General features: G+C 44.3%; 3 protein-coding genes and 1 long non-coding RNA gene across 7 annotated transcripts in view; 2 read left to right on the top strand and 2 right to left on the bottom strand.

The window, feature by feature from the left end:
* Positions 1–1,701: 1,701 nt before the first annotated feature.
* On the bottom strand, positions 1,702–4,976 carry vcpkmt (valosin containing protein lysine (K) methyltransferase). The gene is made up of 5 exons (XM_064329207.1): positions 4,563–4,976; positions 4,103–4,216; positions 3,842–3,914; positions 3,044–3,163; positions 1,702–2,525 (listed from the first exon to the last, which is right to left on the bottom strand). Exons 1-5 carry the CDS (start codon positions 4,826–4,828, stop codon positions 2,421–2,423), a joined length of 678 nt encoding a protein of 225 aa, XP_064185277.1. The 5' UTR covers positions 4,829–4,976; the 3' UTR covers positions 1,702–2,420.
* A 207-nt stretch (positions 4,977–5,183) lies between these two features.
* On the top strand, positions 5,184–19,559 carry msh4 (mutS homolog 4). The gene is made up of 20 exons (XM_064329132.1): positions 5,184–5,596; positions 5,694–5,870; positions 6,177–6,340; positions 6,569–6,679; positions 7,366–7,481; positions 7,777–7,950; positions 9,316–9,488; positions 9,821–9,888; positions 10,100–10,174; positions 11,012–11,076; positions 11,498–11,667; positions 11,827–11,963; positions 12,598–12,701; positions 13,790–13,914; positions 15,274–15,474; positions 16,359–16,477; positions 17,285–17,413; positions 17,993–18,167; positions 18,389–18,477; positions 18,871–19,559. The coding sequence occupies exons 1-20, from the start codon at positions 5,353–5,355 to the stop codon at positions 19,063–19,065; spliced, it is 2,811 nt and encodes a 936-aa protein (XP_064185202.1). The 5' UTR covers positions 5,184–5,352; the 3' UTR covers positions 19,066–19,559.
* Positions 16,817–20,151, bottom strand: LOC135251608 (uncharacterized). Its single transcript, XR_010329167.1, has 2 exons — positions 20,019–20,151; positions 16,817–19,117 (listed from the first exon to the last, which is right to left on the bottom strand). It is a non-coding gene; the product is annotated as an uncharacterized LOC135251608 (long non-coding RNA).
* Positions 20,102–25,771, top strand: part of ktn1 (kinectin 1) — a 49,086-nt gene continuing 43,416 nt past the window's right edge. For all 4 annotated transcript variants that reach the window (XM_064329112.1, XM_064329120.1, XM_064329104.1 and 1 more), the window contains exon 1: positions 20,102–20,271. In XM_064329112.1, coding sequence (XP_064185182.1) covers positions 20,102–20,271 — 170 coding nt within the window. The remainder of the gene's footprint in view (positions 20,272–25,771) is intronic.

Below are 25,771 nucleotides of genomic sequence, written 5' to 3'. Positions count from 1 at the left end.
TCATCTGTTCCATCTACCCCCCAGGCTCTTTTGCCATCACCCTGGGAGGACTCAGCACCAGCTCTCTGTCAAAGCAATTAGGCTAAACATATCCTCTCCACGGCAACCAGAGGGAATCGCAACTGTACTGCTGTGATCCTAATAGCTCTTTTGCGCCAGGAAAATATAGAGAGGAGGGCATGGGGGATAATTACCTCAACTGAGCCGCTTTGGCTATTTATAGGAAAGGCAACAAATGGCAATTAATCTCTTGCCTTATTACTACTTACCACCACCCCTCCCCCTCCCCTGGACACTTATGGAGAGGAATAGTGCTTGAAGATGGCAGGGGAGGCTATTGAGGGAAGACCCAAACCTGTTGACTCAGTGGGGTGCCTTCATTGTGACAGGGGCAAGATCTGAAATGTTTTCACATGGTACATCTACGTGGAAGTCTGCCTCAGCTCAGTGTAGCAGACACGTGTATGTCTGTATGTCCAATTATGTGTGTGTGTGTGTGTGTGTGTGTGTGAGGGAAGCACAGATGGTGTAAGGGCACTATTTACAGCCACAAATGTTGTCCTGCCAAGCTTGGGTCTGCTGCGTCTAAATCAGTGTGCTCACTGCAGAACCATGGACTGCAATGAACCATTCAATCCAGCTTGCCTGCTGTGCATTTCTGACCAGGTATTGGATGCTACTACTGGCAGCTTCTTCCCACACAAATCCTGAATTTTTTCTATGAATTTATAATAATAACTGTTTTGAGATATTCAGACGTTCACTTGGTCTGCTGCTCACGCAATAAATTGACAATAATATCCCTCAAAATTTGAAGTGTTTGAAAAAATCCTCTTAGTTCACAAGTGCAGAGGAAGCGTTCTATTTGAGAGGGAAAGGGAGAGACGTAGGGGGACTAAAAATAAAAAAATGGCAGACACCCTGGTTCTCCAGGGCCAGGTTTGGACCCCTCAGCTTCACCGTGCTTTACAAAAAGGATGTCCTGGTGGATCACAGTGCCTGTGGGTTTTTGGAGTCTTTCTGTTCTTAAGAAACCTGCAACATGTACACAGATCAAGGGCCACTATCAGGTGATGAAAGGAATTTGGTATCTCAGACCAAAGCTGTCCTGAAAAACTGCAACATGGAAAGCATTGCCTTGTGGTTCGTCCTCATGGACCAATCATGATAAATCAGGTTTGTGTGACACTATAAGCATCATCGTGAAAATAAGGAAAGGCCCATTCTTATTAACATATTCACCCATATATAATTTATAGACATATGAAGCACTGTTCAGGCACTGTTCACCTCAATTGATGATTTAATGAACTACCACTGCCCTCCAGTGGCCAAAGCAGTAAGCATTTGCCAGGAACACTTACAGTGAATTGTCAGGAGAAAGAGGGTTTTGTGAGCCTCTTGACAGGCAATGAAGTGAATGCACTCCCAAAAGCAGATGTGACACTTTCACCTACTCCAATAATGCATGCGTTACTGCGTCAGAAAGAGCCGCATGAGGCGCTGCGTCATTGAGTAGGAGCACAGAGTTCACGCCAGGCCAGCGCTCCGAGGCTCAGGTTAGGCTGATCACCGTGCACTCGCGCACAGAGCAGACAGCGCGATGCTGTGCTCCACCGAGCTAGTGATGCAATGCTACCTCAAGCACAGAATGTGAATCATACACCCCATTGCATTTCTCACTGTAAAACCACAGCAAACAACAGAGGCCTTTCACTTTATTGAGCGCAAAAAATGGAATTCACACAGATGGATTTGAGGAAGCGATGACAATCAAATTCAAAAGAGCTCGCACCTTCCTGAAGCTTTACAATGATCTGCATTGTGAGGCTATCAAAACAAGGAAATACACCACAAAGGTCAGTAGAGGTGTATGTGATGACACCCTTAGACATTTTAGATATTTTCATATTTTATATTTCCATATGCAAATTAATTGTCATCTTACAACTGGGATTTAAATTTGAGCACACATTTTCATTTTGAGTCGTATTCACATATTGCTGAATTTTATTTGGGCTGTGCTTCCACATGTTTCTGTTGCATGGACTGGTAAAGCACAGTGTCTCAGTCAATCCAAACCTTTACTTAATCCAAGTCATAGTATAAAAATCCAAATTTATTATATACAAAAACTCAACCCCCAAGTAATAAAACTCACAAGGAGGCAAAATCACATGCGCTTTCAAAGTGAGTCCACTCCCAGAAGTACTGTAGGTGATGAGATGTTATGCTGAAGGGAGTGTGTAAGAGAACCGCGAGCAGTAGCCTGATCCTTCACTGTAAGCCTTGCTTCACCTGCTGGCTCTGGACATTGGCTGAGTGCTAAGCCTCAAACCTTTCTCCTGGGTATCACTGGGCAAAGACAGCTCTCTGTATTGAAGCAGGCACTTCCTATACGAGAGGCCCCAAGTGCAACATCAGGCCAGTGGGTAAAGGTGCAGGATGTGAATGTCTGGGCTGCTGAACTCTGGGTCCTGGCTCTCTTCGGGGATCTTCTCCGACCTGAAGTGTTGCAGTAGAAGCTGGCCAAAACAGATGGAAGAACATTAATGAGACAAGAAGTAAACACCAACCACAGACTCCCTTACAGTAGAACCAATCAAAAGCCTCCCTCTCGGATGTGGATGGAAAAGATGAGTGTAAGTGTGGAAGGAAGGCCTGCAGCTCTGATTTTGGAAAGGAAAAACTATCTTCAGCTTTGAAAACACAAGCAAGACCATGGAGGTTCCAAGCAAGCTAAATTCAGTGGGAAAGAGATGCCCCAGTCATACAGCATGACTAACAATCTGGATTGCAAAGTCACTGATGTTGAATTAGTAAATCGAATACATTCTGAAATAGCAAATTGTCTCTTTTAAGACCTGACAGGCTAAACTCAAAATTTAACGTGTTTAACAGAGGTGTGATTTCAGTGTGCTATTCCAACCAGTGTTGTAGCAATCTTAGGAGAGCTATTCTATATATTCTCAAATGGTGCAAACACAACTAAATTTATAGTGCCCTATTGTAGAGAAAGGTTTGCTGATCGATGTTCGCTCACCTGGAAGAATTGCTTCTCCACTTCTGGGTTGTTGCCCATGGTGCGCTGCTCATAGCAACAGATTACACAGGTCTCTGGTCCAGCAAGATCTCTCAGAGTCTTCACCAGTGGCTCCAAAGACTGCAGGAATAAGGAAACACCAGGCTTTCAGGCACGAGACACTGGAATCGTGGCTGCTGCTGTGGGGTGTAAACCTCTGGTCGTGCTGCTGAAAACCCTTTGAAGATTCAATGAGACTCCAATTTGCACAAAATGGATGCTAGAACTGCAAGTCATCCATGTGGATTATTATGAACTGGCAAATGCATTATTCCACCAAAACAGGTCATAGTGGGAATTAACTGCCAAGTAACTGGGCTTGTGAATGGAATGTTGTGGGATCACCTCCTGTGAGAACCACTGCAATCATACCTAGCATGAGGAAGGTGCTTAAGCTACAGGAAAAGAAAAACAGCTGTGTAAATGGATGACATGAGTGGTAAGCTTGAAAAACTGAATTCATAGAATCCATTCATAAGAAAACATATTTTTTATTTAACATATTTATTCCAATGAGCGATACCATAAAGGGATAGGTTCACTTTTTTGTTTTATTTTAGTTGAAGTGTTTTTGATTGTCCCAGGCAGTTTTGTAGTTACAGAAGTTGGCTTAAAAATACACAAAATTATATCAACACTGCCGCCCCCGCCCAATAAAAAATACAAAAACAAAAAAACAAAAAAAACAAAACAGAAGTAACCCTTTAAGCAGAGAATAATACAGAAATTTGTTACAAATCAGAATGGGTGGTACAGTACCTGCTCATAGTAAATGCAATCAGCCATTAGAATATAATCAGGAGGTGGTAAAAACTCTGTCACATCCTCTCCCCTTTAGAGCAGAACAGAAAAAAGATGTTATAAACAATGATCCTGTACATTACAGATAAAATAACATGGTACAAAATAACTTTTGTTTGCATTTCATATTTGTATCATCTCATGGCTTCAGAGGTTATTGCTTCTGGGCAAAGCACTATCCAGAGGCAAGCATTAAATAAGGGTAGGATGAGTACAAACCATTTAAGTACCTTTGCTGCGATAGAGCCACTGCTGACCAGGGCCTTATTGTCCCGGATGTTGATTTTCAGTAGACGTTGTAAATCTTCCAGGTCAGTCAATGTGACGTGTGCTCTGAGAGGAAACAGGAATTTGAATACGGGGCTAGCTATTAGCTAACTTGCATTGCAAAGCATGTGGATACAATCACTGCCTGCAAGTAGTTAGCGATTCGTGAGGAAAAGACGCAACGTATATATATATATAGCAATGCAACGACACACCGTAATAGCAAGAAATGTAACTCAAAAGCTAGGTAGCTAACGAACATCGGTTAACATAGCAACATAGCTAACTACATTAGCTGCCCAATACCAACTGCTCTGAATAGCAAATAATATCCTATTTCTGATAGCTACTTGCAATGCGAAATGACTTCAACAATTCTTAGTATAGATTGACAGCTAACTATAACACTAACCCCAGTGTCGCTGCCATGAGTCCCACAATTCCAGTCCCTGCTCCCAATTCCAAAACGCGTTTGTTGGCCCATTTGTTTACTCCATTTTGGGGCTCATAAAACTGTCGTGTCTCTAAATATTTACAAAGGACGATAGCTGCATCCCACACCACACAGCCCACGTCTCCTGTGCTACACTGTTTCATTTGTAAGCAGCATCCATCGTTCTTCTCAATCTCACGAACGAAGTAATTTTCATCCCCCGAGTCTCCTAATAGCACCGCCATCTTATCCGTATTACTATGCTGTTGGTGAAAATAGAAAGTTTAACTTCTCTTTTTGACCATAGCGGGGCGTCTTTCTCTGCTCTCAAATAGGATGTAGTTTATTTGGCTATGATACGTAGCTATCATCTTAAATCATTACAGAATTACATTTTTATGATAGCAAGATATATAGTATATTAGCTAAATATAATAGCGACAATTATTGTGCAAAACAACTAATAATACATTCAATTGATTGTTTACGGCAAGCCTGCATGTATAGCATTTCACAGAAAGCTCTTTGCTTACTGCACCACCATAACCTTATTAGCCAGATAGTGTTCAGTTATTAAACTAAAAAACAAAAACCCACGTGCCTAATCTGATTGGTCGGAAGTGGAAAACATTTAGGAGCAGTCGGGAAACAGCGGGAAAGTCATTGCTATCAGATACAACATACTGCCTATATAATAAGCGCACGAGAAAACGTTTGTCCAATTATTCCATTGTATTTCTCACTCCAGAATTTAATTGACGCACTTAATATGTCACTAAACATGTTAAACAGCAGCACAGAAGAGGTGACACCAGGTGAAACTTCAGATTCGGCGCGAAGCTCGAGTTTAGATCAGAACCCTGGTACTTCGACGACGCCAGGATTCGGGTCGTGGGCTTCGCCATCATCACAACGTGGCCCACAAGTCACTGGCGTTACAAACGTAAATCCAACACCTGTTTTGGGCGCTCAGTTGTCACGAACAGCACCACCCAATCCTGTCACCTCAGGAGGTGAGATACTTTTGTGGAGTCACTAGTTTTTCATTGCGGTGTACTAGATAGCTATCATAGCAATATCTTAATCGTAAAATGTGTATTTTTGTGTGAGACTCTTGCCAGGGGGACCGAAGCTCCAGTACTGACAGAACCAGCGCGCCGATCTTAAAATCTGCTTTCAGCAGCTCTTTGGTTCGTGGTGTGGGAACTCCACGAATAGGCCGGACCCCCGGCTCTACTGGTGCTGCCACTTCACACCATGCGCGGACGCCCCAAACTGAACACACTGGTACATTATCTGCTCTGAATTTGGACAAGTATTGTGGTCTGCACTGTTCTTACAAGACTATACAGGAATGTCCTGTACCTAAATATGATGCAAGTCATCATCATGAAAGAATTAGGATTTGTCACTTGTTACCAGTCCCACACTCTTCCTTTAAGAATGCACATGCTTGTATAATTCAGGCGTGTTAACTCAATATGACTGTCAAACTGAAGTGCAAATGGAGTAGCTCTTCTCTCTCAGTGTATTCGGTCCACTTTAATTTCAGTAAGCTCATATTCACTTGAAAGCTGTCTGTATCCTTTGCAGTGACCACCTGCTCCTCAGCAGCCTCTGGTGCCGCTGCCTCCGTGATTGTGGCTGTGGTGGAGGGGCGTGGCCTGGCCCGGGGCGAGATTGGAATGGCCAGCATCGACCTGAAATTCCCAGAGCTCGTTATGTCTCAGTTTGCAGACACTGGGGCTTACGCCAAGGTAGATGGCAGACGTACTGAATTCGTTTGTCATCAGCAAGCCATCATGTCAGGTCATCTTTCCCTTTCCGTATTGATGAAATGTCCTGAAACTAAATGAATAAAGGAAAGGTGAATTTCAGTTAATAGATTAATTTATTACTCAGGGAAGCCAAATGGATTGTTAAAAAGGTACAACCGCCGCACAGCTAACACATCAGTGTTTAGACTTGAGCTCTAATTTCGGCAGGTTATCACCAAGCTGCACATCCTGGCACCCTTGGAGATTCTGATGCCCGACACAGCCAGCGAAAAGGGAAAAGGGACCAAGCTGTTCAGCCTCATTACTGAGAATTTCCAGGTATAGGCCAGCATTAATAAAACAGGGTTAAAACAGACTGGGCAGTGGTGCCAAACCGGAACTAAGCAGCTTCATTTCTTTACATGACTTGTCCATTTCTGATTTGCTATCATTAAACAGGTATTGTCCCTAGTAAGTATAAACCCCAGGAAAATAGTGAGTTAGTGGGGGGGGATGCCTTAGGGGGTAGGCAGCGGTGGTGTGAAGTGGCGAGCCGTGATATTTACATGGCGTAGCCTGCACCTGACCTGGTGAAAACTGGTGACTACACCATGCCAGCTTTGCAAAATAGTGCCATCGTGCCTTTTTCCCCCATGGAGATCCGAGTCTGAGATTTTATTGATTTTTCTCTGATGTTTGCGGAGGTGCTTGTGAATCAGCAGAGGTGCAGCACCTCCGCTATTAATACCAGGGAGAAGCTCTGCCAGGTGTAGGTACACATGAGGGAGGGTAACAGGGGAAAACAAGTGACATAGAGTAAGCCAGGGAAAGGGAGGGACCGAGTGAGGGCAGGCAGATTTCATTGGTCAGGATGATTATCAAGGACTGTTATTCTCTGCCTGTTGCCCTGGCGAGATGCCCAGTGCGCTGTATGAAATGTCAGTTTGGAAGCTGATTCGAAAGGCCTGAACCATCAAAACTTTGTGAGTGATGATGATTTACGAATCCCTTCCGGATTGTTCCAGAATGTGGCCTTCACTGCCATCCAGAGGAGGTATTTCAATGAGAGGAAAGGGCTGGAGTACATTCAGCAGCTGTGTGCACCGGAGTTCAGCACAGTCCTCATGGAGGTGCAAGCTAAGTACGGTCAAGGCCTCGTGTTCACATACACGTTTTAAGCTTTCACACCCCCCCCCCTTCAGAAATGCAATATACTGAAAATATACTGAAGTAAAGTGTACGAAAATACTTCACAATATATCGACAAACATACAAGTTATAGTTGCTTCAGATGTTGCAGTGTATAATACTGCAAAATATCTCAGTATATTCAGTTTCCATGAGAGACTGAACCCTAGAATTTGCACAGTCCAGTTTGGAATATAAATGAGATGAGGAGATATGCTCTGTCTGCTTGTCGATGTGTACATTTTTAGATACTACTGCCTGGCTGCAGCAGCTGCCCTGCTGAAGTATTTTGAGTTCATCCAGAACTCCGTTTATGCCCCTAAATCACTCAAAGTGACCTTCAAAGGCAGTGAGCAGACTGCCATGATTGACTCCACCTCTGCCAGCAACCTGGAGCTTGTAGTCAACAACCGAGACGCTAGGTGAGGCTGTTGTCTGGGGGAGTGAGGGAGTGAGGGAGGGAGTGAGTGAGTGTGAGTGAGAGAAATTCTGCAAACTGTTTGCAAATGAAAAATATGCTCAACCCAAAATCTCATTTTAATAATAATAATTTCTTGAGAAATATATGTTTACGAAAATAATCATTAGATACATTAGATAACTTTTCTAGAGATGGATATGGTTTTCTAGATCAGCGCTCTTAGCAAGTTAAATGAAGAAGCACAGCTGCATAACCCTAGTGGTGTCAGCAAAGAGTGAGATTTGAATGGATGTTCAACTTGTATCTTCTCTACAGCTTGTTCGGAGAGAGCGAGTGAAGGTGTATGAAGCGATATTTTGTAAAATCTTAGGCAAGATGGCCATTGTTCTTTTATTTTCTTGTAAAAGCAATCCAGTTGATATATACAACTGTAGGTCCTCCTTAGACATGCAACCATTTCTAGACTTGTCTTGGATAATAAAGGAGGTGTGGGAGATTTCAGGTTGGAAAAGAAAGGAGTTTAGGGATTACTTTGTAAGTGTTGTGTCGTAAAGCTGAATGAAATACCTAAGGCCTGAGTAAATGTAGTCTTTGTGAAATAAGTGTCTCTATTGCCAAGAGTTCAATTATATCAGTCAGCAGTCTGCCTGTGAGATCATGATAATGACTGAATGTAAGTACTGCATTCCTTAGAGCACTGAGGTTTGTCTCGTCTTAAGAGTGGCTTACATATATTTAAAATGATTTAAAATGGAACAGATGGCACACTCCCTGTCTGTAATAACTTGAATAGACGTTTTTTCTTTTCAAAATAAACAAATATTCATTTATAGTAAATTATTAAAAACACTGCAAAGTTTTGTTCTCTGACACCGTCATCCATTTTTGGATTCATTTTTGTTGTGTACTTTTGGACCGGCCAATGGAGTACCCCCAGGATGTGTTTCATCATCAAAAACTAAACCTGGACAAGAAAAATTAGGCAACCTATAAACTCCTGGTACTTTTAGTAAAATCATATTTTAGCAAATATTCAAAAAAACATTTGCCATATAGTGTTAAATAGCACAGAGTGGTAACGGCACTTGGATGTAACCTGTGCTTTTATCAGTGAATGCCAAATCTCCTCAGTCATAAATGCACATCCAGCCTTGGGCCCGTCCCTCAGTTGAATAACCAGGGATGTTGGTGCTGGTGGTGAAGTTTGCAGAACTCCCCAAAGTGTGTTTGTGAAGCAAAAATGTAAAAGTTGCATTTAATGATAAGTCAGGGTTAAGGAGATAGTTGATTGAATCCAGGACTGTCAGGTGAGAAGCATGCTTTACTGGACAGCGAGTTCCACACTGCACTCTGCTGTGTGTGACAGGAGCGAGCATACCCTGCTGGGGGTGCTGAACTACACCCAGACTCCGGGAGGAGGGCGCCGGCTGCGCTCCAACATCCTGGAGCCCCTGCTGGACGCCGACACCGTCAACATCCGGCTGGACGCCGTGCAGGAGCTGCTGCAGAACGAGGAGCTCTTCTTCGGCATGAAGAACGGTCAGCGCACGCCACTTAAGACCAGTCAGAATTCCACGTTTAACATGCGATGTGTCGTACAATAGACTGAGGGCACAGTCAGATTTTCTTAAGGGCTGCAGTATTTCATTGAATCATTTTGATCACATATTTAGTAATGCCAAATACGAGAGAGCCAAGTAATAGCTTATTTTACTCCTGACACCTTACCACAGTCTCTCTATTATAACTTCTGTGTTTTTCTTGATATTCTTTTAGGATTTTTAAAAGCACTGAGAGCTCTTTACTCAGTTATTGTGTCTTCTCAGTTTCTAACACACTCCCTGTCTGTGGTGTGTTGCCTTTATCTGCAGTGATTGGACACTTTCTCGACACAGACCAGTTGCTCTCAGTTCTGGTGCAGATCCCCAAGCAGGAAACGGTACAGCAGAAGAATGTTGACTTTGATCAGCTGAAGGAAAAAAAACTGAAAGATGTGAAAATGTTGTACAAAATACCCTGTGAGCACATTTTTCTGATATGCTTGAAAACATAAGCATAAGCAAGGCTTTTGCCCTGAAAGTAATGACTTTGGTCCTTTGCCTTTGACAGGTTTGCAATTTCTGTAATGTTTTTGTTTTTTTGCTATGTAGGTTCAAGTGGCAGAGGCGAAGATCATGCATGTCATTCAGCTGAAACACACACTGGAGTTAGTGGGACCGCTGAAGGTGAGAAGGGAATACAATATGTTAATATAACATGTGCCAGTGCAGGCAAATTTAACACAAAATGATTGAGTTGTTGTAAATTACAGAATGTTACTGGGTGCTATAGCCGTAAAAGTCAACAGCTGAAAGGCTTTTCAACTGTAAGAGAAAGGCAGCACTCCACAGGTCGTTTCTATTGGAAAACACAACATAAGCTGGACATCAGCTCCTTTTCATCCTTCATATTGCCCAGAAAAGCACTTAGCATGAGAAGTGACGTTTGGGCTCATCAGCTACCTTCATTACAGTCGCACCATGTCAGAAGAGACCTCGCACAGAAAGGCAGTAAATATTTCTCGCCTTCTGTCTGATGCCTGTGCTGATTAAATCCATAAATATCGAAGCATGTGTGATTACATTCTGGATGATAGATCCTGTGCCGACACACCCACGTCATGCTCTCGCTTTTTTTCTGGATTTGTGATTGATGGTTTTCCGTAAGTGTTTTTTTCAGCTGGACAGTTCCAGAAAAGATGTCAGGTGTTTAGTTTTTAAAGTGAGCTCAAAAACCCAACCCAAATGGGTGAAGAAAGTATGTAAAAAAAGCAAGCTTGTGAACAAATCTTTTTTCCCCTGCGTGGAGCGTCAAAATGAGGTCAACATGAAAAGATACTCCCCGATAATGTGCATGAAATATTTATGCGCCGGCATTTAATGTGTGCGTAAACTCTAAGCTCTGTATATTGACCCGCATATAAAGTGTCTGCCAGGCTCACCAGAATGTCAATACTCCATAAAAACTGAGTGGAAAGCATCCGAATGAATAGGCGTTTAACACCGTTGACTGTGTGTGGACAGGCCGTGCTGAAAAACTGTCAGACCGCCCTGCTCAAAGCCTACTACAGCTCCCTGGAGGACAAGAGGTAACAGTCTTAGAGTATAATTACTCCATTTTACTTTATTTAACATTGTTGATATGGCTGACAGTCATCCATCTGTTCATCAAAAGCAGGTTCTTAACTCAGTAATAAAACTTTTATTATCTGAAGTAAAACATATCTATGGTGTCCATAAGTCAGTTAAATGATTTTGGTGAAGCCACAGAGTGCTTCCACAGCAAAATGCCCAGTGTTTATTTAACTCTTAACAGAGTAGAGTCCAATTGATTGGTTGAGTTGGTTTAACTCCAAACTTTTTACTGTGTATCTGAACTGATTAGCCCACCAGCTAACAGCAGTAAAATCCTATCTTAAATCAAATCTTGATCAAACGTGACTGTGACATCTGCTGCAAACTGGTGATCGTGTCTCCAGGAGGCTGAAAATCTCCCGAAATCTTCTTCAGGTTTGACAGTATCCTGGAGCAGATCAAGACTGTTATAAACGACGATGTCGCTTATATGAAGGGCAGCCTTAGCATGCGCACGCAGAAGTGCTACGCCGTGCGCCCCAACATCAACGAGTTCCTGGACATCGCCCGTCGCGCCTACACAGAGATCGTGGACGACATTGCAGGTGCTCCTGTCGTATGCGTATCTGTACGTGCGTATATGTATAATGAGTTGGATTTCAGTTGATTTCCTGAATTGACTGAAATGGAATCGACTCCTGTGGGGTGTATTTGAAAAAGGTCAGCTGTGACACGTTGTGCTGTGTTGCCATGGCGACCTGCAGGGCTAGTTGATCAGATGAGAGAGAAGTACAGCCTGCCCCTGCGTACCAGCTTCAGCACCACGCGGGGCTTCTTCGTCCAGCTGAAGCTGGAGGGCGTGGCCCTGCCCCAGGGCCAGCTTCCGGCGGAGTTCATCAAGGTGAGGGACAGAGGCACAGCTGCAGGCCTCTCTGGGGAAGTGCGTTAAGCCAGCGATGTTCACTGCCCACTGCCATTGTGTCTTTAGTGAAAAAAGGCGCTCTGATGCTTATTATTAGGAGGGAGGGTGTGGCGGGAAGGTGCTTTGTCTTTTGATTTCAGTTTAAGAGTCTGTTAGTCTTTCCTCACTTTCCCATAATTCTGTGGCATCCCCTTTTTGATGTGTTGCATTTCATTGCAAACACCCAAACTGAAGCGTAATCCAAAGCGTGTCCTGATTGTCTTGAAGGTTGAAATCATACTATACAAATACAGTTATTACCTCTGTAAGAATAACAGTGGAATAGTTTTACTCAGATGTTATACCTGCTCATCTGTCACTGATCAGATGTGCTAATGACAGAGGTGGAAAATCCGTGTCCAGAAAGTAAAATTCCTCAGTATTTTGTCCCATTCGCTTGGATTTGCTAATTAGCACAGTTCTTCAGCCAGGAGGCAGAACTAATTAGTGAAATCGGCTGGCTGAGTTCATGGGTGGAAGAACCACATAACCATACTTGTACTTCCTGACTCCTGGACTTCTCGCCTCTGGTTAACCGTTGTGCTTTTGGCTGCCATGGGCGACGTTGACGCAGGTGACCAAGCACAAGAACAACTACAGCTTCACGGTGGCGGATCTGGTCAAGATGAACGACCGCTGCGACGAGGCTCTGCGGGAGATCTTCCACATGTCCTACGTGTGAGTCAGGGCCAGCGTCACGGCTGCGCCGGCCTCTGCACTTCCCCCGCCGTGTCACTTCCTCTGCGTTCAATTTCGAAAAGCCTCGCCGTCTATGAGTCACATTACAGTGCTCTTGAACACCAGCCATGTCTCAGTTATGCAGCGCACAGCAAGCGCTCATTTGTCTAGTTATAATTGTCACTTCCGAATTTGCGCTTTGACCTGAAAGGTCTGAGGTGAGTCATTCAGTGGAGCGTTCAGGCAGTCATGTTATATTTCATTCATTTAATTGGCAGACGGCGAACAGCGATGCCAACGACAAGGCTAACCAAAAAAAAAAAAAAAGAACAAGAGTAGCCAGTAACATTGATATTGAGTACACTAATATTCTAGAATGTAGCCACTACATAAGCAAATGAGATCCAGCGCTAACTGCAGGAACAACTTGACACAGTGTTCTTTGTGCTAATCAGTATCACAATAAAACGGGGTACTGTGACACGGACAGAGACAGGAGTGATGTAATTGTAAGCTGTTCCAAGGCTCTTTTGAATGCGAGTGATTAATGTAATAGTCCAGGTGAGACAGCACAAAAGTCTGGTCTTGGAGGGGAGCCAGGCTGTCTGATATTGTAGAGGAAGAGCCTGCAGGACTGGGCTACCAATGCAATGAGAGAACCTGACAATTCCACAGAGGCCCTTAATGCTCTTGGCTGCTGTTAGCATGGAGCCGTCCAGCGGAAGGGAAGGGTTCTGGATATGTGAAGCGTTCGCTGGCATGAACAGGAGCTCTGTTATGGAAAGCTTCAGACTGGTTACTCACCCATACAGAAAACTCCCAGCAGCATGTCGTAATCTGAGGGAACTGGTATGTCAGAAGGGAGAAAGGGAGAGTAAATGCTCTCTATATTTAAATGGCTAACTCATGTTCCCTCTCCTGCTAACAGTAAACCGTAGTGTGCAGTGCTCATATCTGTTTAATGCAACAGCAGTGATGGGGTTCAAGGCTTGGGGATGGGGGTTGTGGGGGGGGGGGGGGGGGGGCTTTCCAGCATTGGGAGGGCGACACAGGGCTCCTTAACCCCCCCCTCTCCTTTCCACCGTCAGGGTGGTGTGTCAGCTGCTGAGCACGGTGCACGAGCACGTGCACTGCCTGTACAAGCTCTCAGACGCCGTCTCCATGCTGGACATGCTGCTGTCGCTGGCCAACGCCTGCACCATCTCCGACTACGGCAAGTGAGGGGGGGGGGGGCCCCGCGGTTAAATAATACAGGCCGCCCGAGGATCGGGTTCCAGGTTTGAGTTCGCCCAGCAGCCCCGCTGACTCGGAAAGCCTTCGCAATCGGCTCCTGGGAGTTTTATTCTTTCGCAAAGCGAGAGAGTGGCCTGAAAGTATCTCTGTAACACACAGCAAGACGCTTTCAGTCTGTCAGGTCATCAGTGTTTGAAATGGTTGATTGGTCCTCCTGAACACTGCGTCTCAGGATTGATTGATGCTTGCTGTTTTAAAAATAGAGGAAAAAAAAGTTTCTTGCACTTCTGGAAAGACTTGTATATCTGTCACCCTCAGGTTTTAAAGCTCCTTCCTAAAATGAAGGCATTTTTTGGAAGTGTCGTACATGCGACAGTGCTGGTTTTGAGTACACTACAATTTCCTGGTCTCCTTTAACTCTTGGCACACGTCTGCAGTTAATGAATGGAGTTGTGCTGACTTCTCTCAGTCATTGCATTGCAGTGGAAGGTGTTGCGTAACACAAGGAACCCCCACACAGCCACCATGCAGCTTCCCTGCTCCCATTTCCCAGGTCTAATGTTCTAGCTCTCGTTTCCAGACTAATTATACTGCTGACGGGTTCCTCCACACTGTCTGTCCTACTGCTCTCTGCTCCTCTGCACCTACTTCACCGCGCACGTGGAGTCTCGGAGGCCTGTCTGCCCACATCGGGGGGGGGGTGGGGTGTGTGTGGGGGCGGGCACGTCGCGTTCCGGCAGTGCGGGGGGGAGAATGCCGCACGTCAGCAGCAGGCCGTTTCCGTCCCGTCTGATGGGGGGTCGGGGGGATGGGGTAGGGCGGGACGGGCCTGTAGTGACAGGTGCGGCGAGCCCCCCAGCTGTCCAGACGGATCTCCTGCAGGGACGTGTGGCGACCGCTCTCTCGCTGCGCCAAGCTTTTATCTCACCTCTCCCTGTTGCGTAATCATCGCCTGTCCCTCAAATTACGGTTTTCTGCGTGAGAGAGGAGGCTCTCCCAAATTCGGCGGCGTTGGGAATAACAGTTTTTATCTCTCTCCTGCGCAGGATGGGATTCTTTTGTGTTCATCAAAAAAGTAAATACTGTTCCTCTTCTTAAAAACAGAAGATATGATGGATGCAATTGCTAGCAGACAAAATTAAAATGAGGCTGGCCCAGCCTTCTGATTATAGATCTGAGTCAACTTGTAGCATTAGATGCTAAAATAGCCATTTCGACCACATTCATTTCCTGCGCACACCATGCTACACAGCTCAAGTAGTGATGGGGGGGACTGCTGAGAAGGCTTATTACAGGTGGGGCTGGCCGGGATGACGGTGATTATTCGTGTGTGCCCCAGTGCGCCCCGAGTTCACAGACACGCTGGCGATCAAGCTCGGCCGACACCCGATCCTGGAGCGGATCTCCGGACAGCAGTCCGTCTCCAACAACAGCTACGTTTCCGAGGGCAGCAACTTCGTCATCATCACCGGGCCCAACATGAGCGGGAAGTCCACCTACCTCAAGCAGGTGGCGCTGTGCCAGATCATGGCTCAGATAGGTAGGCTGGTAGCCCGCAAAACGTTGTGAGCGTATGTGGCAGAATGTGTACACCATAGCCATGACAGTCCATCAGGTGAATTGATAGAATGCACACCCTTAACTTGTATGCAACTTGTATACTCAATGGTGGGCAAGTAGGCAATTTCCGACACGACCTTGACCAACGCTTGCCCCGCTGTTTCGTTTGTTTCCGTGATGGCACGTCTCACAAATAGCCTATTGTGTTTTTTGTTGTTGTTGTTAATGTGCGCATGCGGGTGCTTTCAGAGCAGAGGTCTGTTCACACTTACGTCAGTCACTTACAAATATGAACGGTCAATGCAATGCACAGTACAGCATTAAGGCCTGTGATGTGGGTAATACACTACATCTTATTTTTATAAAGCTGTGTCTTAGCCACAGTTCTTGATGTTTTAGCTTAGACTTTTCTGATATATAATACATGCCAAGGCTTTCTAAAATATGCCTCACAGAAAAGAGCACCTTGGTTTTTAAAGACTTACTGATTAATGCTTATGCTAATTTTGCAGCAGTAGCACGTCACGTTTTAATCCATCATTTTTGTGCTTAAGAAAAAGTCACTGAGTTTTTTAACCCGATGAAAGTGAACTGGGTTCCATTTTGGAGGATCAACATTTTCTAGGACCCCCCAGAGGTTTTCCTCATGTGGCCTGGATGGTCTTGTGAGCTTATTAAACAAAGAAAATAGAAATAGACAAGAAATAGATTCATAAAATAGGTCAGAATCTCAGCCAGTGATTCGCTGGCGAACATGCACAGATTAAATCCTGTATATGCACATGCGCATGCTAATCTTGTTTTCTGCGTGCCTGTGCTGTGCAGCTCACAGGCGGTGCTGATAACGTTCCTTATCTTTCCCAGGCTCCTTTGTGCCTGCCGAGTATGCCTCTTTCCGCATTGCCGACCAGATTTTCACCCGGATTGGGGTGGACGATGACTTCGAGACAAATTCTTCCACATTCATGGTGGAAATGAAGGAGGTACTCAGCCTCTCCCATAATGCTTTCATTTATGTAATTTTATAATTATGGTTATATTCCCCAGAAGTGACAATTGATTGTCTTAATATTTCTTTGAAGTTTTAACCAAATTATAACCATTAACTCTAATAAACAGTATCTGATTATTGTGACCTGTTCGGCAGATAAGCCCAAGTTTTTTTTTTTAGCAAAGCCACATTGTTTTGTAGACATTTGATGAAGTCTTCACTAAAATGGGCACTACAAATATTATAGTGTAACTGTGGGATTATTGCAATATTACATCATTTACATATTACATTTTAGTGATGTACATTGTACCCAGTTAACTCCGCCCACTGAAAACATGGCATTTAGCCATGGGGGAAAGCAAGCCAATCTCAACACAGACTTTTATTCGTTTTTTTGTTGCTAGAATCGTTTAAAAATATTTCTGGGCCATTTTATAATGCAAAACATTAACACATCAGCAAAGAATTCATAGATTACAGTTTCTTGGACCTTTAAGAAAGAAGCACATGATTAATTTCGCACCTATAAGAGTGACTTTTCACAACCTCATAGAGAAGTACTCATTTTACACATTTTTAAAACAAATTTACAGTCATACACATGTACAAGATGAAATTGTTATTTTGCACACATGTGAAGATGAAAGTGTATTGACAACACATTTTTTATAATGAGGCAGCAGTGTTTTCGGTTTTTTCTGATATGATAAGTCCGAAATGACCCATTTTTTTATCACTTCAGTTTGTGTGACTGCACACTAAGCTGGTATTGGTTTAATGTCTGTGCATTCCTCAGATTTCTTACATAATTCACAACGTGAGTGACAGGTCTCTCATCATCATCGACGAGTTGGGGCGGGGCACCAGTGCCGAGGAGGGCGTCGGTATCTGTCACTCAGTCTGCGAGTTCCTCCTTAACTTCCGGGTACAGAGTCCAGCCACACCCCTCCTTTCTGTCTGTCACTTGACAACTCTGGAGCATGAATCACACTCTCTGTATGTTTCTGTGTGTAGATTGCTGTTCTATTTACGTCAACTATACAGACCCTTATTTTCACAAAAACGGCCTCTTATTAAGTTTTCATCACTTGACGATGGTTGAAGTGTCTCACTCCACTGCAATAAAAAACAAAACCCAAATAAACACACCAGGAAGATCATTTCTTTGGGGGTGTTGTACAAGACTCATTATGTTCTTTCTGGGAGCAGTAAACTATGATTAGCTTGGGTTCTGTTGCTCGTCAGGGACCCACCCTTGCTCTTCCAGTGGCTTGCTCGATAGCCAAAAAACAAAATTTACTCTGAAAACCATGTTAAGTCCAAACATAGCGCCTTGGTGGAAGTGCATTTCTGGAAAATAACATTTTCAGAAAATCAACCATTTTATCGGATGATTTGGGCCGACTTGAGAAATGTCCCTCTGCTTCCTGTTTAGGCCTGGAGGCCTGTTCAGTGCGAGTAGGCTCGGCCTGTGATCTCAGCACAACTGTACCCTGTCCCACAGGCCTTCACTTTGTTCGCTACCCACTTCCTGGAGCTGTGCCAGCTGGAGACCCTTTACCCCAACGTGGAGAACCTGCACATGGAGGTCCAGCACACCCGCTCTGCAGAGTCCGGCGCAGAGAAAGTGGTCTACACGTATCTGCTAAGTCGGGGCTGCTCGGAGGAGAGGAATTACGGTACCACGTGCTTCTCTGGGCTATGACGTCTGAGCAGCCGACACATAACATTCTCTACGCCTTTCTCAAATGTTACCAGTGCATTGTGCTCTGCACTGGGTACTTAATATGGATGGACGCCCATGCAGCACCGACGGCCTGATTCCTTGTGCAGTTTTTCCAAGAGTGCGAGTGATTCAGTCCTGGCTGGGAAGCGATTTAATGCAGTATGTAAATTTCAGGTCTGAAGGCAGCAGAGATGACTGCATTACCACTGTCCATAATCCAGGAAGCAAAAGAGATAGCTTCCAGTGTCAATCAGCAGTTGTGGGTAGGCTCTTTCCCAGTTCACTTGCTGACTTAAATGTCTGCACTGATTTAAATGTCCGTTGCTGGTAAACTCCCTGGGATTAGGATACTAATTTGCCATGATTTTTGTAGTTCATCTTTAGCCCTATTGACAGGATTACTTCTTCTTTGAAAACTTAATCTCATGCAGCTTTGAGAAGATATCTTGCTCTTCCCAGATTATTGAAGTTACTGTGCCATCCCAAAGCAATGTTGTTCAGTGATGTCAGGATCAAATACAGATGCCATAGTCAAACTGAATGCTGAATTTGCTTAATGTCCACCATGTGACTGTCCAGTCCTTAGTTTCTTCTTACCCTTCTTCGTGTTTCTGCACTTCCCTCTCTCTCTCTCTCTCTCTCTCTCTCTCTCCCAGGCCAGACAGCACACTGACCCTGAGACCCTGCGCCAGCGGGCGGTCTACCGCCTGGCCACCCGCCTCCTGCAGACGGCCAGGAACTCCCGGCTGGACCCTGACAGCCTCCGCATCTACCTGAAGGGTCTGAGGAGGCGGTATGAGGCAGAGCTGCAGGTTGCTGGGGCGACAGTGTCCATGGACACAGAGGAGTGAGCCAGGTGGAGAAGATGGGGATGAGCTGATGAAGAGCTTGCATGCTATCTGTCTGGACAAAAAGAGGGAAAGAAGGAAAGAAGTGCTTTTAGCATTATGGTTTCCTCTGCTCAGATGCACTGAACCAGTTTTTTTTCCCTCCCCCACGTCTGTGAAGGTTCTCAACACTGCTTTTATGCAGGTACATCACAGTGTCTCATAACGGAATTAAGCGTCGTTGTCATCCCTTTCTGAGGCCCAGCCAAAATTGGAACAGTTTGCTAATGAGATGATTGGTCATTGACATTAATAGATCCAGGGTTTCGTCCGTATGCTGTCAGTACACATCAAAAGCGCATACAGGTCAAATGCTAAGCGCAAATGTGCGTGTTGGAATCGGTCTTAATATAAAAACTGAAACGAAACATTTTAAGTATGTAACACAGAAATATCCTTTCTTAAAATGGAAGTTATTCTGCACTTTGTCTCATCCAAAACTTGCAGTACAGATTTGGTTCTGTGGAAAAAAATGAATGCTAATATTTCATATTGGATTAAAGTGATATCACCATGGAATGTGTTTCTTGTTTTAAATGTAATTTAAAAACGGTAGGCACATCTTGTCCTTGTGGCCCTATACTGAAAAATTGTGTAATAATGTGTATACAATTTCTCTTATTATATTAGCCTAGGCTTAAACTAAAATTACATGTAAAACGTTATTGGTAACAAATACGGTTTGTAAATGTGAAACCGGCGCATTTGTTTTCGGTTAACTCTCAGGTTTACAGAGAGATATTCAGATTTATCCGGACCTCAGCAAACTTTATGTATGAATATGATGTTTGAATAATATTGACTAACGTAGCCTGCTGCTATAAGTATTTTAAATTCCGGATTAAATTTCAGGACGGAGCACTGCGGTTTGAGGGAATTTGAGGGCCCAAGTAATCGCCGACCGACAAGATACGTACCAATTTTCCCTTAGACTATGGGTTAGAAACCACTCCGTCTAGTGCGAGAAGCCCAGCCCCTCTCGGCAGCCTCCTCCCTTCCGATGACCTCCCTCACTCATTGTATCAGCCGACCCGCCCCCGCGAAAACGAAACAAGCACGAGCAGACCGCTGCAGAAACGGGCAGCAGCCGCTGTTGGGTACACAGCCCCGCTCCAAACAACAGGGAAACGCTGCTTCATTTGATCCAACCGCAACACTGACTCTTTTCAGGTATGTGCAGTTTGTCGTCTTGTATGCTACCTCCTTGTACCAGTAGCCAAGACTGGGTTTGTGTCGATCAGAACGTAGTGAAGCCCGGGGCCTGTCCAGCGGGCAGTGGCTGAAAACCAGGAGGGGAGTCTGGGTCTGGGATTTCAGGAGAGGCGGGTGCTCGCCGGCGTGAAGAAGGGCCTGAAATTTATAGGACTTTCGTCTCGGGTGTTCGACACTGCTGGGTGGGTGATTTCGTTAAAGTCTCATGAATCCGGCAGTGTATGCGTGCTGCGTCCATTTGTTCCATACTGAAGCTAAATCGTGGCAAAGCCGGTGGTTAATACTGACGGCGTGTTTGATTTTCAGAACGTCGTATCAGTTTTTGCCTTGTTATTGCTTTAAAGGAGATGCAGTGTGGTTACAAGGAATTGTAATTCATATAATATTTACATGGACTTGTCAGACAAAGTGACCCAGTTTACTTGGGCCCAGCGTGAGCTTCACTTGGGAGGAGCAACCCCTGCTGCGCTCCGTGGAATGGTCCACTGAATCTACATAGCCGTGGCTCTCTTGTCAAGAGGCCGAAATGACTGGCTCGCGTGGTGTCTTTGCCGATTAGCTAGCATGCTTGCTAGCTACTCTCAAGCATGTGCACGGTGGATTCGCTGATCACTTTTCATAACCAGATTGTTACAGTTATCTTGGTTCTAGCTAGTGCCTTAAAATAGTACGCACTGTACGGCAGCTAATTTATAACGTTAACTAAGCTTTAACTTAAATATCTAGGTTATGCTTCTTTTTGATATGGCTACTTTACAATCGTTTCAGTGATGGCAAGGTAAATGCATTTAAATGAGTTGCTAGCTACAGTAGCTGGCTAAATTGCAATTGCAAGTACAGTCCACTTGGTTAATCGGGTTTAGCTAATGTTAGCTACTTGGCGCTGTACGAGCTAGGGAGGTCATGACTGGAGCTGAAGGCTAGTTTGCACAGGAAACAATGTAGCTATCGAGATAATGATACGAGTAACCACGATCCTACCGCGAGTCGACATTTATTATTAGGTATTTTCACCCCTGCCGTTATCAAAGTATAGAGTGTACAGTTATTGAATATGTTCAGACGGGAGTTAAAAATACAGGAAGACCATAATCTTGTATTTAAATGTTTAAAGGTATTTAAAAGCAAGGCCACACAGTACCGCCACCTCTGTATAAATTAATAATTCATCAGGATGTATTTGAACAAAAAGCTTGGACTCCATGCGTCCCTTCAGTTTTTCCCTTTTGACTGCAAGGATTTGAAGGAGATTCACGTGGCTCAGGGAAAGATTGCGCCTGCCAAGGTCCCCTCCTTTGCTGTGTCTTCGGCACTTGCGCCCGTAATAATTAGCTGACCTGTTTCGCATTAACAGCCTCCCTGAATATTAACCCGAAATTGAGAGATAGCAGCTGTCGTTTCCTGAACGATCCTGTTTTTGTGTTCAGCAGTGTAACAGAGCGAAATGGACTACCTTTGAAAGACTGATTGCCCCATTGGGTGTACGTGTCTGTGTATATATACACAGACACGTACACCTAGTGGGTGTATATATACACAGACAACAGAATATATCGCACAACAGAAACTGCATGGTCATAACAAGGCCTTTTAATCGGAGTACAATTCTGGCGCTGTGAGTGATTAGTATGCTGTTAATAAAGTGTTTGTCATTCCATTTCCTCTGACTTCCATACCGTGTGCATGGAGTTAGGGTGCTTTCCGGGCTGCAGTCTGGGCCCAGAGCGTGCCCCAACTCCTCTGCTGCTCGATCACCTCTGTGATCAATATACTCGTTCTGTACTTAATGTTTATCTCATATTTGGTTTCTTTGTTGAAAGGGTAGAATGACAGTTACTGCTTTTTTAAGGTTAGCAGTTAATCGTTCTCTTTGCTAAGTCTGTATAGTTTGCCTTCATTCGCACACATTGTGCAAAAGGGCTGCTGTCAACAAGGCTGCTGCCACCTCTCTTGGGGAGTTTGTGAACTGTGCTTGTCCTTTATCTTGTCCTGCTTTTTATAAACCCCCTTAATCCCTTTGGACCAAAATATTTGGAAATGTTTGGTTTGCTGGTCCTTGCAGTGGCCAGTACTTGGCCTTACTGTGTGTCTTTCACATAGCTGCTTAAATGAATTGTCAGTCGCATAGGTTTGTGGTAGTTTGTCATCTTGTAACCTTGGAGGAGAAGGTCAGTGTGCACTGTACTACACGCCCCTTTTCAAAACGGATTCGTCTTCTGCTGGCAAAATGTCCCCAGTCTTTATTATGGTGAAGTATTTCCCAGGTTTCCATAGTGTACAGGAAGTGCGCAGTTGTGTCTGAGTGTTCTTTTTGTAGTTGTTTTAGGCTTCTGCTTCCTGATTCCTCATTTTCCCACATGCCCCAGCCTGCTTTTCTTTTAGAGTGTTTTTTTACAGTGTTCTCAGCTGCAGGTCTTCCTCTGTTTGTGTGTGTGTCTGTCTCTCTCTGTCTGTACCTGTGTGTGTGTCTGTGAGAGAGAGCATGTGCGCACGTGTGTGTATAGGCAGCATGTGCCCAGGACTAGAGCGAAGGGCTGGCTCCGTGCCCCTCTGACGTCCAGCTGTGTGCGACGAACTGCTTTTCCCTCACGTCTGCCCCATCACACAGGAAATGAGAGTCTTGCACAAGTGGTCATCTGTGTCCTTTATTTTGAAGAAGAGGAACAAGACACTCTGACTTAGATAAGCAAGCAGCGGGAAAAAAATGCACTACTTATTGTGTCACCAGAAACTGCCCTCTAGCACAGCCCTTTCTTAAGAGCCATTAAGGCAGCCATGGCAGCATTTAAAAAGACGGTCTAACATTTTAATATACTGACCTTGAGAGTGCCCCCATCCCTTTCTTAATTCTGGGCAAGAAGACGGCCACGCACTAGAAAAACATACCTGCCTGTTTCAGGTTTGTCTCAGGTAGCATGAGCAACTCTGTAATTGTGCTAAAGGGCTGTACTGCGTACGTGTCTTAACTTCAGGGTGGGTGTGTTGCATGATGGGATATTGAAGTGCCCACGCTGTAAGTAAGTAAGCCATCTACTCACTTACCCTGAATAGGGAGGGACGTAATAGATGGATTCTTATCAGCCTTTTTCACTTGAGAGATTTTGTCTGGAAATGGTGTGGAGATGTGATTCAGCCGGCAGCCTATGCAGGAGTATTGCAGACTCCCAAGTGGTGTGTCAGAAGAGAGCACAACCTGCTAGTTTTCTCTGTACGCTGTCCTTAGCGTGTCACTTCCTGCTTGCTGGAGTACATTCACACATGAAGTAAGCTTTCTGCCAACACCTTTATTGTGCCCTAACAGTGTTGGGAGTTCGACTTCCTCCTTTGGACACACCAAGCCAAACAAGCCAAAAGCTGCTGCTGTTACTCTTACATTGCTGCTCGCTTTGATTCACCAGCTCACCACCACAAAGGAGAAATTAATTATCGATTGACCTGTCTAGTTGAATAAAGCTTAAAATAAAATTCTTTAAAAAAAAAGAAATAAAAAAAAAGAAAAAAAAGAAATCACTAGCCACTGTCTACTTTTGCTTCTGTCAAATGCAAGTCCAGTAAGTGACTGGAAATCTGTCAGCATGCTTTTAAAAGTGATAGTTTCTAGCACCTCCTCTTGTGTTCCACAAATAGACAGAGTGGTGCGTAACGCACATTTGACATTTTGAATTTATCGCATGTTTGTCAGAAGTTTAATGATTTTTTTCTTAATGTAAATATGAGAAACAGGATACTGCTGTGAAGCAGTACTGCTTCAGAGGGATCGTTCCACTGCTAAACTGTGCCGTAATGGATTCAGCCTATTAAACAAACAAAACTCTGCAGCTCATTGAATGTGAATTTATTTACTTAAGAGAGGAAAGGACTCTGAGAAATACTTTCCTGTAGCGAGACGGATTCTCTTCTTTGCTAACGAATGCGTTCTGCAGTCAAGTGCTTCCGCTGCCTGGCTGGCTTAGCCTAGCCGCAGCAACGTTTTAACCGTGCACTTTAGTGAATCGAGTTAGTGCTTTTGCATTTTGCACCTTTTTAATCTTGGCAGCTATTTCTGGCTTCCGTTTGCCATAGAATAGTCACTCTGAAGGTAACTGCCAAGGTGGAGCTCCCACAGGTGAACGGCAGGGAGGGTTAATGATTCGCAACTTATTGTAGATTATGGCATTCAAATTCTGGGGCTTCGCCCATTAAATTAATAAATTAAGGTATTTGAATTGGGAGGCATCCAAGCTTTTTGCCAGTGCTACATCACTGAGAAAGAAGGGGAAATGCTGGTGCACTGGTTCTGGCTTGCAGATCGGGACTTTTATGTTAACTCAGCCTCTGCTGCTTAATAATAAATGCCTGTGGCAGTCGTTGAGAAAAAGCCCTGCCCATCATTGCAAACACAAGATCACATGCCACACTTGGACGGACTTGTTCTACTAAACGCCAGCAAGCCAGCTATTAATTGGGCGTTTCACGCAAATACCTCCATGATGGAAAGATGACTCAGCACGCGGCTGTGTGAATGTACAAAAGGATAATTACCTTCCCAATATTTAACTCAAAATTGTGTTGAAATGAAAATGAAAGTTGAAATGAGACAATGTCTATGGCAGTCGTTGAGAAAAAGCCCTACCCATCATAGCAAACACAAGACTACATGCCACATGTGGACTGTCTTGTTCTGCTGAACTTCAGCATGCCAGCTATTAGTGGGATGTTTCACACAAATACCTCCATGACGGAATGATGACTAAGCACATAGCTGTGTGAATATACAAAAGGATAATTACCTTCCCGATATTTAACATGCAAAATATTGAGTTCAAATGAAAACGGAAGTTCAGACAGTTTCACCATGGTAAAGCCTTCATGTGTCTAAACTGAGTGAGTTTGAATACATGTAAAACCGATGAATAGGAATGTCTACCTTTCACTCATAAGTTTGCATAGTGGGTGTCAACTTCTGCAGCGATGAAATGGAGAAAATATACTGTGTAGGCCCGCGCTTGTTAGGATTGTAAATGCTTTCACCCCCTGATGTTCTATATATCCGTGAATTTTTTTTTTTTTTAGTTTGCTTAATCTCACTGTTGTCTACAGAGAATAAAAATGGACTTTCAACAGACTACACTTTCACCACAGTGTTCACGTTGTTGTCATTAGGGCCGTGTATTTTCGGTGGTCAGGTTTTGTAGTTTATAATGACTTGAAATTTCCTGTTTGTCTCGATAGACACGAATTGAACTCTTCAGATTTTTAATGGTTGTGATTCATCGAGGAACCAGTCGTGATTAAGTGCAATAAATTATCAGGTGAGGTTAATGGATTAGACAATGCTAGGGAATTCCGATGGGAACGGTTAGACAAATGTTGGTTTGTTCTGACGGGAAATAACTTCCCTATCCTGTCAGACTACCTACTGCATTGATCCAGTTGGTGCCAGTATACGCAACGCAACGCAACGCAACGCAACGCAACG

The sequence above is a fragment of the Anguilla rostrata genome, chromosome 1 (genome assembly GCF_018555375.3).
Source record: "Anguilla rostrata isolate EN2019 chromosome 1, ASM1855537v3, whole genome shotgun sequence".
Classification (NCBI taxonomy): Eukaryota; Metazoa; Chordata; class Actinopteri; order Anguilliformes; family Anguillidae; genus Anguilla; species Anguilla rostrata.
Note: the sequence above shows the minus strand (reverse complement) of the source record. Positions and strands in the feature narration are given on the sequence as shown.